The sequence below is a fragment of the Protopterus annectens genome, chromosome 8.part0 (assembly GCF_019279795.1).
Source record: "Protopterus annectens isolate FY-2018-M chromosome 8.part0, PAN1.0, whole genome shotgun sequence".
Taxonomy (NCBI): Eukaryota; Metazoa; Chordata; order Ceratodontiformes; family Protopteridae; genus Protopterus; species Protopterus annectens.
In genome coordinates, this window is record NC_056741.1 from 849,000,277 (window position 1) to 849,013,888 (window position 13,612).

A 13,612-nucleotide genomic window follows, 5' to 3' on the forward strand; every position below is an offset into this window, starting at 1 on the left:
AGTATGTGAATTTAACCTAAGTTGTCAAACCAATTCATGTTTCTCCAATATCAATTGGTAAGGTCCACCCTTTCCATCTAAAGCTACCTGGTCTATAACTTTGAACAAAAATGAATGAGAGGGGTGCTCACTACTGTGTCTAGCCAGAGCATTAGTGGTGCTTTTATTCTTAATGTGGTAAACATGTTCGTAAATCCTATCCTTTAGCTTCCTGTCCATTTTTCCTACATAAAATGCTGAACACATCTGACAGGAAGCTAAGTACACCACAGATTTGGAATTACAGTTGTACCTACCTCTGGCTTTATATTCATGCTGGTTTACTGTGAAACTTAACCGTGTAGCAATGTACCTACAATAGTTACACGCTTCACATTTATAAGTTAATTCGGTCCCAAGAGGATTCTGACTATTGTTTTCTATAATGTTTTTCAGGTTTCTACCCTTCTTAAAAATAATGACCGGGTAGTCGCCTAACTTCTCTATTGTGTCCCTCTCAAAGGTCAATAAAAAACAATTCCTTTTGAAAATGTTCTTAATTAAGTTTGCCGCCAAACAAAAGGGTGTAGTGAAACTCCTCTTAAAACTCACTATTTCCTTAACCGTGGAACATTTCTCTGGTGGAGTAACACTAGTCTTAGTTAGGGCCAAACCATCCGACCTTTCTCCCACATTCAAATCTGTTACCTCAGTAATACGTTCCCTCTTAGTGAGAATTGGACTGAAAGAACCTGCCAACCTTTTGAAGCGGACTTCACTTACTATCTCATCAATCATCTTCCCTGGGTAACCTCGACTCATGAACATATGTTTCAACAAGGTGCATTCATCTTCAAAGGAAGTATCCTCAGTTGTCATCCTGGAAGCTCTTACCAGCTGTCCTTTGAGGACAGACCTTTTCTGATGGAACGGGTGACAACTGGAATAGTGCAACAATGTGTTCGAGTACGTAGGCTTTCTGTATATTTTAGCCAAGTACCCTTCACCTACAGGATCCCTCTTTAATTCTACATCTAAATAGTTAATGATGTTCTCTCCATAGGTGAAGGTGAATTTCAAAAAAGGTGTACTATTGTTCAAAGTTTCCACAAATAGTCATACGTCATCGGCACTCCCCTCAAACATGATAAAAATATCATCCAGAAACCTGTTGTAAAGTTTTACCTTCTCGTAAATGTTCTTCTTGAAAATAAACTCACTTTCCCATTGAGCTAGGAACAGGTTGGCGTAGCTCGCCCCACATGGCGAACCCATAGCTACACCTACCACTTGTTTGTATATGTTGCCATTAAAACTAACAAAGTTGTTGTTTAAGATAATATCTAGTAACTCCTGGATTAACCTTATCTCATTACTCTCAGCCTCATAAAATAACAATTTCTTGGTAATGTATTAAATTCCTACTTCTTGAGGGATAGAAAAGTAAAGATCAACAACATCTATTGTTAAGAAAGAAAGAAAAAACTTGCGAACTGCTTTTGCTTCGGGCATTGCGCGGCAAGAAAGACTGAAGAAAATGGCGTAGGTTGTACCTTTTATACCCCTGGCACACTGACGTCAGGGAAGAAGTGACAGCAACCGACGCCGGACCTAGACTTTGGAACTCTGGCCAACTGCGGGTAGCCTGCCAGTAGGATAACCCAAGTGTAATGACTGCAACAGTGAATACACTCGAACATCTACATTTATGGTAGGTACACAACTGTACTTTTTACACAAAAGGAATGCTGTAACTATGGTCATTGTTTATAGTGCTTGTGTGCTTTGTAGCAACTTAACTGAGCATTGTTTTCAGTTGCAGCAGTTCAGGGAAAGGAACTACTGTTCAGTCTGGAATTGTATGTGCTGCTCGTACATCTACTTTGTTTGTTGGACTCTTTGGCAAAGTGTAAGTATATGTGTGTTGCTTGTAATTACTTTGTTGCAACTTACCTTCCAACCAGCTCTTTTTTGTAGTGCTGCTTACCAGCAATTAGGCTTGTCTGGTCCTTTTGTTTTTTTCCTCACTTTACCTAAAAAGAAAAAACTTACTTAGACAGTCGTTGCAGTCACAGTGGACTTAGTCTGTACTGTAGCCAGTGGTGGAGCATCCTGCAGTGGCCATTCATTGTTTTTCAGCCCCTCCTGTGGTCTCTCCAAGTTCTTCTGGTGTTGCTTCTTTTGCCATCACAAACCAGGGGTCACGTGTTCTCTGTGCAAGTTCCAGTGTCCAATAAGTGCCTGGGAGAGCCATCTTGCCTAAGGTGAAGTTTCTTCCCCAGTCAGTCTTCTTCCAGGGATACTTTATTTAGGAAAAAGAAAGACAATTTTAGACATTGTTTATCTAAGAATGCACTTACAGTACATAAAGATGAAATGCTTACATTAGCCAGGAGTTTATTGCAGGCAGTTGGTCCTGGAATTCAAAAATCCTTACCTGAGCATTATTGTGATACAGAAAATCGTGAAGATAATCAGTCAGAAGAATCTGACTTTGGTAGAGGCAGAGCTCCCTTTCCTGTGCTGTGGATTCCCAAGGTCAGGAGTGTGATTCAAGGGAAAACACTTCTGCCCCATCTCCCTTTGAGGTATTTTCTTTTTCTGAGTCTATTTCCAGGATGAACTGTGTATTTTTGTTGGATCGAGTGGAGGTTCTCCCTGAAATGAGGCTATACTATGAGTTATTACAAGTGGAGGTTCAACATGTTACTCCTATTCCTCCTTTTTTCCAGCCTTGAAGGGTGTCTTTAATACTGCTTTCAATTATCCTGATTCCCAGTCTTCAGTCGATAAACGTCAGATAGACTATATAGTTTTCCAGGCTAATATATTCTTGTTTTTTCATCTTCTGATCCTGCAGCCTTTTCTGCATCAGTGACCGCTGGCAGTAGACATTTGATGAATCTTAACCCTTTTTAAGAGGATAAAGAAGGTAACAGATAGATTTTGAAAACAGTTTTCTTTTCAGCCACTTTGTCTTTTAGAATTCTCAATTACCAGAGCCATATGTGGAAGTTTCCTAAGATATGCTGAAACCTTAAGAGGATACTCTACTAATCTGCCTTCAGAGGATAATTTTTTTTCAGAATCCCATTACGTTTAATATTTATCAGGTCTCTAAACATGCCCTAAAAAGTGTATACGATTGTGCAACTACTGTAGTTAGGGCCACTGCTACTGTTCTATGGAGGTATGCCCAGGTACGTAACTAAAGGTTTGCAGATGAAGTTAAATTTGAGATTTTGAGCTCTGCTTTAGATAAAGAAGTTGTTTGTTCCTTTTACTTATCAGGTCCAAAAACAATATGATGGAAGAGAGAAATTAGTTCAGGGAGTTAATAAACTAAATATTCTACTTCCTTCAGAAAACTATCTAAACAGTTCTTGCCTTCTTCTAACATACAGGACACAAAGAAGAGATGACACATTAGACATTAACCACACACACTGATCTTTTCAGAAAAGGAGACAATCTATATCTTTAGAATGACTGTCTGCATTCTTCCCTGCTTCCATCCTCTCCTGCCACTGTATCTCTCTGTCCCAGATAAAGGACTTCAATCTCTTTCTTTGCAGTCACGTGCTAGACCAACAAATAATAGATCCATTGTCTTTAAACTACAGAGGCAAAAGCATTTAGTTCAGATTGTTTCTGATTCTGAAGAAAGATATTGCCTGGAGACACACTATCACTTCTCTGTTACTCTTTGGATTATCCACATCTCTAAGAGTATTCACAAAGAGCCTAGCCCCTGGAATAGCTCTTTGCAGACTTTAGGCATTCTTATATATCTTTATTTAGACAACTTTTTATCATTGTGGAGTCTTTTCTCAGATGTCCGGAGTCTTTAACATGGATTGTCTCCTTCCTCACCAGTCTGGGGTTCCAGATAAAAAAAATCTCTTTTTTGACACTGTCATACAGAACTGGGTTTCTAGGGTTGCTGAAGACCCAGCATTATCATCCTCTGGAACTTCACATTCCACTTTTGAGCATTATCAAAAATGACCTGCATGAATAAAGACTGCACGTAATTCAGAATTCTGGTCTTCCTTTATTTCCTCGTATCCCAACACAATCTGTACCAACAAATGCCTCAGATTTTGCTGGGGAGCAATTTAGATTAGTGTAAAAAGGTACAGCATATGGGGCATGTCAGACAAGCCAAAGAACATTGATATCAAAAGTACAAGCCTTGATACATACAGTAATACCTGTTTTTTGTCTGGGCTGTCAGGGACAGTTGCATGTGATTACAGACATCACCACAGTGATGTGACACTTCAACTAGCAGAGGCACCCCAAGTCTTTCCTTCTGTGCTGGCTACAATAACGTGGGAGGCAGCTCTTCAACATTTCTTGATCCTTCAAATATATTTAATTCTGTCAAATATGTAGTGTCATACAAATGGAGCAGGATCAGGATAGACCCTCATTAATGGAAATTGCACAAGACGGTCTCTCAGTGATTGATCCAGTTGTGGAGAGCATCTCAAGTAAATCTGTTTGCCTCCTATCAAATCAAACACCCAACCAGATTATTTTTCAGGACCTGTTAAAGATAGACTGAGCGGACAGATCCATTTCCACTCTTTCCTCTAATGTACAAGGTCATTCTCAAGTTTCAGAGAGACTCTTCAAAGACTAAATTAAATCAATGAACCAACCGATGCATTTCCATTTTTTCCACTAATATATGGAGTCACTCTCAAAATTCAGAGAGACTGTTCAAAGATTAAATTAAGTCACTGATCCACAAGCAAAATACAGCTTATCTATTACATACATGCTTGCTTAAAAAACCCTTTATTTCTTTAGTTTATAGACCTTCCGGCCTTCAAGGAGAAGTCTGACATTAATCAGTACCAATCTAACTTGTATAAGTACTTCAGTTAACCATCAATAAAGCCTTGAAGTTACAACACTGTAAAAACATTCTTCAGTTTATATCAGCATTTATCCCATTTGGGCTGTCTGTTATATATTTTGGGGAAAAATTATTTATATAACAGCCACTGTTTAATATAGCACTTTAAATTAGATGGATGCTGCAATAAAGTCATGCATCTAAGTTGAGAAAATTCATGTTTGCGATGCAAAAAATGTCTTGCTACTGGGATTATTAATGGAGCTTTTCTTATGCCACCAACATGCTCTAAAATTCTTTTCTTCACTGCCCTTTTTGTTTCACCTGTGTAAACTTTGTTACATGGGCACCATAAGGCATAAATCACTCCCTCATATGTACACCTTTAGTGTTGCTTAACCACAAACTTATGACCATTTAAGACACAATTTGAACCTTCCAGCATGTATTTACATACCTCAGAATCCCAACATTTATAATTACCTTTTTTAAGTTAACAGTTCCATCTAACCCCCCATAATTACTGTGTACCAACCTATCACCTATAGTACTGCCTTTTCTGAAAGCAAATTGTGGATTCATAGCTAAAAATAACTTTAATTCCTCATCCAGTACCAGAGTATGTAACTTTTTCTTTATAATATTAATTGTTTTATAAGTTAAAAACTGAGGATAAACACACAAATGCGATCTTAAATATTATTACTTTTCATTACTATCACTCTTTAAAGCTTTTAATAGTAAGACGTCTTTCCTGAACTTACTAACAGATAAATTCATTTTTTCTCTTCTCCACATAATGTTAAAGTAGCTTTAAGTAAAGCATCTTTAGTATAACCTTTCCCATAAAATTTCTTTAACTACTTCCACAAAATCAGAAAATTTGGTACACAAATGTTTCGCTCTTACAAGCTGTCCATGAGTCATAGAATCTATTAAGTATTTTGGATGGTCACTGTTAAAATGCAAAAAAAATTTTTGAAGCTGTACCTTTTAACAAATGTTATTAGAGTTATCAACGAAATTATTAATATCCAAAATTAAATTTTAATCCCTTTGACTAGTAAATTTTAATCCAAATATATTATTCTGTAAATGTTCCAAAAATTCATCAAAGTGCATTCCCTTTCTTCACTGATGACAAATCATCCATGAGCCTATAATAGGAAATTATTTGAAAATGTGCTCGCTGAAAGAGATATTCGTACTCTAAGTCAAAACCTCCCATGGTAAGATTGGTGTAAATCTAGATAAAACAAGTTCCCGTGGGTGTCCCTTGCTTTGTAAGCAGAACTTTTCAAAGATCTTTGTGGTAGCCCCCTTCAGGCCCAGACAACAGTGGCTTTCCTTTCTTTTGGAATTGGGCAGGGGCAGTTGTCACAAACTTGCTCATAGATTGGACCTACTCACACAAGACCTGATCTTTTTGATACACCCCAGTCTCAAACAATTCCAAATGACTGTCTAAATTATTCAATTCTGACACCTTTTAGGTCCCTGCTTTATGAGGATGTGTAGCAGGTACTAAAGGAGACAAGAAAACCTGCTGCTTGGAAATCGCAAATGGGAAAGATTTTGTAGTTGGTGCCTAGGTAGCTAATAATCAGGAAGTCCTAATAGGGATTATGTACCACAGTTTCTGAAATATCTGTGTGAGTTGCTATCCATTCTTAATCCTTTATCATGGTATATTTTGCAGCCATTTCAGGATATTTGCCCACGAATCCACCCCTGTCCTCTTTGTTTTCAGTTAAACACTTCAAGAAAGAGGTTTTACACATGAGGCCACCAAGACTGCTTTTTCTTGGGAACTTAACTTTGTGCTGGAAAAACTAACTATATCTCCATTTGAACCTGCTCATGTGGTAGATTACGTTCATTACTTGGAAAATTATTATTCTTATTATTGCTTTGACGTCTGCACAAAGAGAATCTGAGTTGTAAGCTCTCATGGTGGGTGAACCCTATTTGGTATTCTACAAGGAAGTAATCTAAGCCCTTACTTTGAATCAAACCATCAGTCTGCTGGTGTTCCACCCAGAACCTCAAATCCATGCAAGAAAAGGTTAGGATATTACTTCAGATTTGTTTTTGTGCCAAAAAAAGATATTGATTTAAGTGGCTTAAGAACTTTAATTTTCAAAGAAGCTTTTTGAAGGAGTACAATTCAGTCTTTCCTTCTCTGGTTATCTGAAAGAGATAGGTGTCCTCGTGATTCAAAGAGTATACCCAATGTCCACATTGATTGCCAAGTAATCCAGGTGGTATCTACACGTTTGGGTAGCATTCACCAGCATAACCATTGCTGGACTTGTGGCACAGATAGATAAAGCCCTTACTGTGTCCCTAACACCCTCTGTTCTGCTAGTGCATGGGCATTGGAAGGACTGAATTGAGGCAGGATGGGGGAGAGCAGCTGATCTCTGGAGGGAGGGATTTACTCTCACTGCAGTAGTACCATTAAGAACTGGGAAAGCTCTATTCTGCAAATAGCATACCACTTGGTTGGGAGTTTGTGCATACACAGAAGTGTGAATACATCTCCTGTAAGCAGCAGTTGTGAACCTTGCAAGGCTGCCATATTTTGGGAGATTAGGGAACACTCCCCAGCAGCAGATATAATGTTGTAACAGTATCCTCAGTCTCCTTATCAGCCCTGGATGATGTGGGTCAGGTTGACCCCCATGGGAAGCTAGTGGATCTATAGGGAGAATAAAGGATTTGAGCAGTTTTTCTGTTATATATTTATGAACTCTCCAAAATAAAGAAGTCCCACGCCACTGAAGCACTAAGTATCATTTTCCTCTCATCTAAAGACATCTTTTAGTGAGGAATAATGTTTGTTGCAAAGTGTTTTGAGTTTCTCTACAAATAAAATCGTCAATGTGAGAGGGAGGCAAGCAGTAAGTTTATTTTGTAGGATACATAAACTTTATTTTAGAGGAAGTCAGCACAAGTCTCTTACTCTGATACGTACTCTAAAATATATTAGTAGTGCAATACTTGCATTTATAAATGCTTCACTACCTGTTCTGTTGTGTAGCATAAACTAGCATAAAGATTTACCACGATTTCTATGAATGATCCATCCACTATACTATGTAGCCCACAACTTCCTATTTTTAGGTGGAATGGCTGAGAAGTGCTGGGATCAACTGAATGCTACAATGTTATGCTGGTTAACCCAACATAGTGGCCACAGTGAAATAGCCACTATACTTATGTCCATCACATGTAGCAGTGCATGGAGGATGGCTTCCATGCTTTTAATGTGTTTCTTTCTGTCCCATACACGTGTCTTGCTGCATGTCATTAATTTTTGTTACAAATACTCAACCATGGCAGATCAGTGTTATGCTGTTAATTCAGCTCATTTACAAATCAGCTTGCTATGTCATGTTTAATTTTGGTATACCAGAGCTCTTCAGCATAGCACCATGATTGCTTTACAAGAATGTCAGAAGGAGGGTTCTTCTGGACTGTAAGCATTGCCATTGATGCTAGATGCGAGACCCTCTACATAGCAGGAATTCATAGTAGTGCTGCAGGAGATATGAAGTGGTGCCCTAGGACATTCAACATTTAATACTATAGGAGGTGCCCTTAAACAGTGAAAATGTTTTGTCATGATAGAAGGGGTAGAAGTGAGGTGTCCATGGAATAATATAGCAATAACCCACTCCTGGGTGTGGGTAATGCTGGATTTACCCACGGTTGGCGTGGTTTGGTCACAAGGGCGAAGCCCGAGTGGCAAAACGAAGCCAACCGTGGGTAAATCCAGCATTACCCACACCCAGAAGTGGGTTATTGCTGTTATACAATGATATTATTTAAGAAAAAAAATAATTACTTTTCTTAAATAATGGCATTGTATGATGCCTCCTTGCTGCCCTTCCGCAGCTGTCTGGTATTCTGCGGCAGTTCTGATGTACTGCGCATGCGTATGCCTACGCAGTACATCAGAGCTGTGGGCAGAAGCAACGGAGAAATCAAGATCTCCATTGCTTTTTACTGTTTCGCTATCTTAAATGGGTTTAACATAGCGAGACAGCTTTAAAAAAAGCAACGGAGAATCTCCGTTGCTTATTTTAAAGCTGTCTCGCTATGTTAAACCCATTTAACATAGCGAGAGTGTTTTGAAAAAAGCAACGGAGAAAGCAAGATCTCCGTTGCTTTTTACAAACTGTTTCGCTGTGTTGAATGGGTTTAATATAGCGAGACAGCTTTAAAATAAGCAATGGAGATCTCCGTTGCTTATTTTAAAGCTGTCTCGCTATGTTAAACCCATTTAACATAGCGAGACAGGTTTAAAAAAAAGCAACGGAGAAAGCAAGATCTCCGTTGCTTTTTACACACTGTCTCGCTATGTTAAAGGAGTTTAACATAGCGAGACAGCTTTAAAAAAAGCAATGGAGATCTCCGTTGCTTTTTTTAAACCTGTCTCGCTATGTTAAACTCCTTTAACATAGCGAGACAGTGTTTTAAAAAAGACTTATACTAATGGAAAAGTCTGAGCGACGGACCTTTTCCATTAGTATAAGTCGATTAATGTGCACTCTGACCAATCAGCGTGCACGCTTTGGAATATTAATGGGGGTCATGGTATAATATAGCAATAACCCGCCTGGGTGTGGTAATGCTGATTTACCCACGGTTGGTGTGGTTTGATCATGAGGCGAAGCCCGGTGGCCAAACAAAGCCAACCGTGGGTAAATCCAGCATTACCCACATCCAGAAGTGGGTTATTGCTATTATACAATGACATTATTTAAGAAAAAAAATTACTTTTCTTAAATTATGGTATTGTATAATGCCTCCTTGCTGCCCTTCCGCAGCTGTCTGGTATTCTGCGGCAGTTCTGATGTACTGCGCATGCGTGTGCCTACGCCGTACATCAGAGCTGTGGGCAAAAGCAACGGAGAAAGCAAGATCTCCGTTGCTTTTTGCAAACTGTCTCGCTATGTTAAATAGGTTTAACATAGCGAGACAGCTTTAAAAAAAGCAACGGATAATTTCCTTTGCTTTTTTTAAAGCTGTCTCGCTATGTTAAACCCATTTAACATAGCGAGATAATTTTGAAAAAAGCAACGCAGAAAGTAAGATCTCCGTTGCTTTTTACAAACTGTTTTGCTATGTTAAATGGGTTTAACATAGCGAGACAGCTTTAAAAAAGCAACGGAGAATCTCCGTTGCTTATTTTAAAGCTATCTCGCTATGTTAAACTCGTTTAACATAGCGAGACAGTGTTGCTGTAAGAGTCATAGTAATGGAAAAAGGCTGGGCGAACGGACCTTTTTCCATTACTATAACTCGGATTTACAACGTGCACGCTGACCAATCAGCGTGCACGTTTTTGAATATTAATGGGGGGGGTTGTTGTATAATGAGCCATATTGTGTTCACTAGGGAATGTGGGATGGACTGTATGCAATGAACATTGCTGTATCGGAAAATGAGAAGGGGTTCCCAAGATATGAGTGTTCATATTCCTTACAACAGAGAAAAACTGCATATGCAACTCATTATGAGTCCCAGTTAACAGCGCCAGCTGGAATGTAAAACAGATGCACTTGCAGTGCCACTAGTGATGAACTTTTTTTTTATTTACTACATAGGCAGTACTTTGCAATGTAGTCCATGACAGATGTTAAGTTGAACTCTGTGATGTGTTTTATTTTCATAAATCCAACTGTACACTTATCAGAGAATGTATGTGTGTTTATGTACGCTCACTTGTGCATGAAGAAAAAGTGTGTATGTGTGTGTGTCACATGCAAAGTCATTACAGAGGCTCTGTTTCCTTTAGAACTGGTGAAAAGCTAAGGGGTGAGGAAAAAGCTTTTCTATCTGTCTTGTGGTTTTGAGACTTTCATGGGTTGCACTGCTTGCTTGTAAGTTCATGAAAAGAGTGATGATTGTCATCTAAAGTTTTTGATGAAGGATTGCTTTGAAACTATGAGTAAGGTGTGTGTTTGTGGGGGGAGGAGGGCTACAAGTCTTAACAGACAATTCAGAGGGATGTGGATTTTTTTTGGAACTTCATATGTCAAAGAATGAAATTACTAGGGAGTTAACAGATGATGTGTACATATAGACATCTTTCTGTGTGGAACTGTGCTCATACTTTGTGATCCACTTTGACTTGTAGTAAGTGGTCATAATAGTAATGGGTGGCTAACTACAGTGGGATTCTGTGCTAATTTATTAGTATAGGACTTTCACTTGATTTCATCATAGGAGAAAACAAGAATGTCAAATAATTCTTGTGGCAGTGATACTGTTAACTGAAATGTTTGTACCCTGTCACTGCCCTTTCTCTCTCTCTCTCTGTCTCTAGGAACATTCTGACTACAGTATACCTTTCATATATCCAGTCCATCAGTTGATTGTTTTGTATCCTTCATTTTAGGTCATTCTTGTTACTTCATCATTCATGTCTCCTTCAGAGAGCAAAAATGGAACCAACCTCAACAGAGTCCGAATGTTTGGACCAGACAAACTTGTTAAGGCAACAGCAGAAAAGAAGTGGGACAGGGTGAAGATAGTTTGTACGCAGCCATATAACAAGGTAAGAGCAAGAATAATATTTTTATGCTTGTGCTGTGACTAGATAGGAAAGAATACACCAAGTTGTGTATGACTTGTCAAGGTGTGGAAATATAGCTTTGCTGATTGCTGCATGAAATGATATAAGGAGGAAATCTACATCATTATGTCTGTGTTTATATCATGGCTGAAATGCTGATTATTTATCAGGGCATTGAGTCTTTACGTATGTAATCTGAGATAGGGTATTGCTAGTCATTTCGTATCTTTCATTTGAGAAAAAAAAAGTTATTGATCACTTGATGTTTATGGTTATCTGTTTCTGCTGGCTGGGAAGTTGTTTTTCAATTAAAAAGCTAAGGTGCTAAAGTGCAAGGCCTTTTTTGTTATGACATATGCAAGCTGGCATTTATGATATCTAATCAAGTGGTATTGTGTCCATTAATGTCTAGCTGTTCAAAATCCATCTTTATCAGTTGAGGTCAGTGCAGGCAGAGTTTATCTTTCCCAAAGGTAGAGTGACATTAGAACTGATTATATCAAGAAAGAGGGTGAAGGGGCTTTTAAAGTTGCTTATTTGCTTGTCGAAGAGGATGCTTCCCACAGAAAATGTTCATTCAAATTCTACTTAAAGCTACATTTCTGGTAGCCTGTGGCTTAGAGGGATAAACCCGCTGATTACAGCCCAAGCATCACAAGTTTGATTAGTAGCTCAGGTCCTTGGTGGTGCAGACAGGTGGGATGGGTGTGCCTATCCTGGGGAAAGGGATGGTGGTCCTGGCTACCTCATTTTAGTGCTTTGTTGACCAGGTTTTCTGGATGGAAGAGGCATGCCATGATGCAAGGAATTGAAGCAAGGCAGAAATGGGTGTTACTACTCAAACTGTTGATAGTAGTCTTCAGTGGCACATGTGGAGGAACAGGTATGTGATTACAAAAGGCAATAGTGATCCTAAATGCCTCCCATATCTTGGATGACAGCAAGGGTCCAAGCAGCAGTGATGTTTGCCTGTGTGATGGCTTTGTGGCATCTTTCACCCCAATGGATTTGGGGTCTCACCACCTAGGAAAAAATGGGCATCTAGGAGACGGAGGCTGAGTAGTTGAAAATGGGGGGGGGTGCCTAATTAAAACTTTTTTTTTTCAGAAATAGAATTTGTTGAAGCAGTCATAGGTTAGACATCCTAGAGCCATATGATGTGCTGTGTCTTGACATGTTGTGGCAAGGTGGTAGATTAACTTTGTAGCCTAACATATCAGTACTTACAGGGCATCACTGACTGTATCCTGGCATACTAGAGTAGAGACTGACCATTCTTCATTATGTCTTAGCATATAGGACCTAACTTTGGCAACACCCTTTGTGTTCTGACATATGAAACTGAGCTGTTGCATGAGGTCTCACTAGATTTCATAGCAGAAAAGTGAGGTGTCAGCCACTTCATTGGTGGAAGCTTCAGTTATGGATACAAGATTTCACCTATAGGCAGGTAGGTATCAGAATATTTTGGATTTATTTTCTCATGCTCATAATATTATGGTTGTACTTAGGTCAGCCAACAATACAGTACAGTACATTGGCTGCAGATATGCATTATCTCTCTCATATTTTATGGGGGGAGGGTTATTCCACTGTGGTCTTAGCATGGCATTGGCACATTCAGGGGACTGAAAATCAGTTCCATGCTTGCAAATCACATCTGATTTCTTTAGTGTCAGATAAATATTGATTTAATTTGACTAGCTCTGTAGTGCAGAGCGATAAAGCCATGACTGTGACCCAGACAACCCAGGATGGGTTAATGACACTGGTGCTGGAGGAGATGATGAGGAAAGGTGAAAGTTAGTGGCCATTACCAGCTCACCCTTTCTTGGGATGGAGGGAGGTTGTTTGATCTGCTGCATTGTTAGTACCTGCTGGAGAAAAGGAGTACAGCATGCAACAGGTGGACCAGCGAGTGCATGCATGGCTCTTTCAAACAGATAGTTGCATAATGCCCTTTACTGGGTGGTAACTTTCAGTGTACATGCACAAATCTGGATGGGTATGGTAAAAGCAAACCATAGTGTGTACACATTAATCACCAGGGGTGGATCTAGGGCCAGGAAAATGAAAAAAAAAAAAAAAAAAAACACAAGGATGGCTGCTCGGCTGATTAACACACCCACAGTCAGCTTATAAAAGTAATTAAGGGGTTGTTTTCAGTGGTCAGGGCAGGG

The 13,612-nt window shown here is 39.1% G+C and overlaps 1 protein-coding gene across 3 annotated transcripts in view; it reads left to right on the forward strand.

The window, feature by feature from the left end:
- XRCC1 (X-ray repair cross complementing 1) overlaps positions 1-13,612 on the forward strand; it is a 1,655,904-nt gene that overhangs the window by 143,007 nt on the left and 1,499,285 nt on the right. For 2 of the 3 annotated variants that reach the window (XM_044080346.1, XM_044080348.1), the window contains exon 4: positions 11,256-11,414. In XM_044080346.1, coding sequence (XP_043936281.1) covers positions 11,256-11,414 — 159 coding nt within the window. Of the gene's footprint in view, positions 1-1,820; positions 1,889-11,255; positions 11,415-13,612 lie in introns of those variants that run through there. The other variant, XM_044080347.1, reaches the window with a different exon arrangement.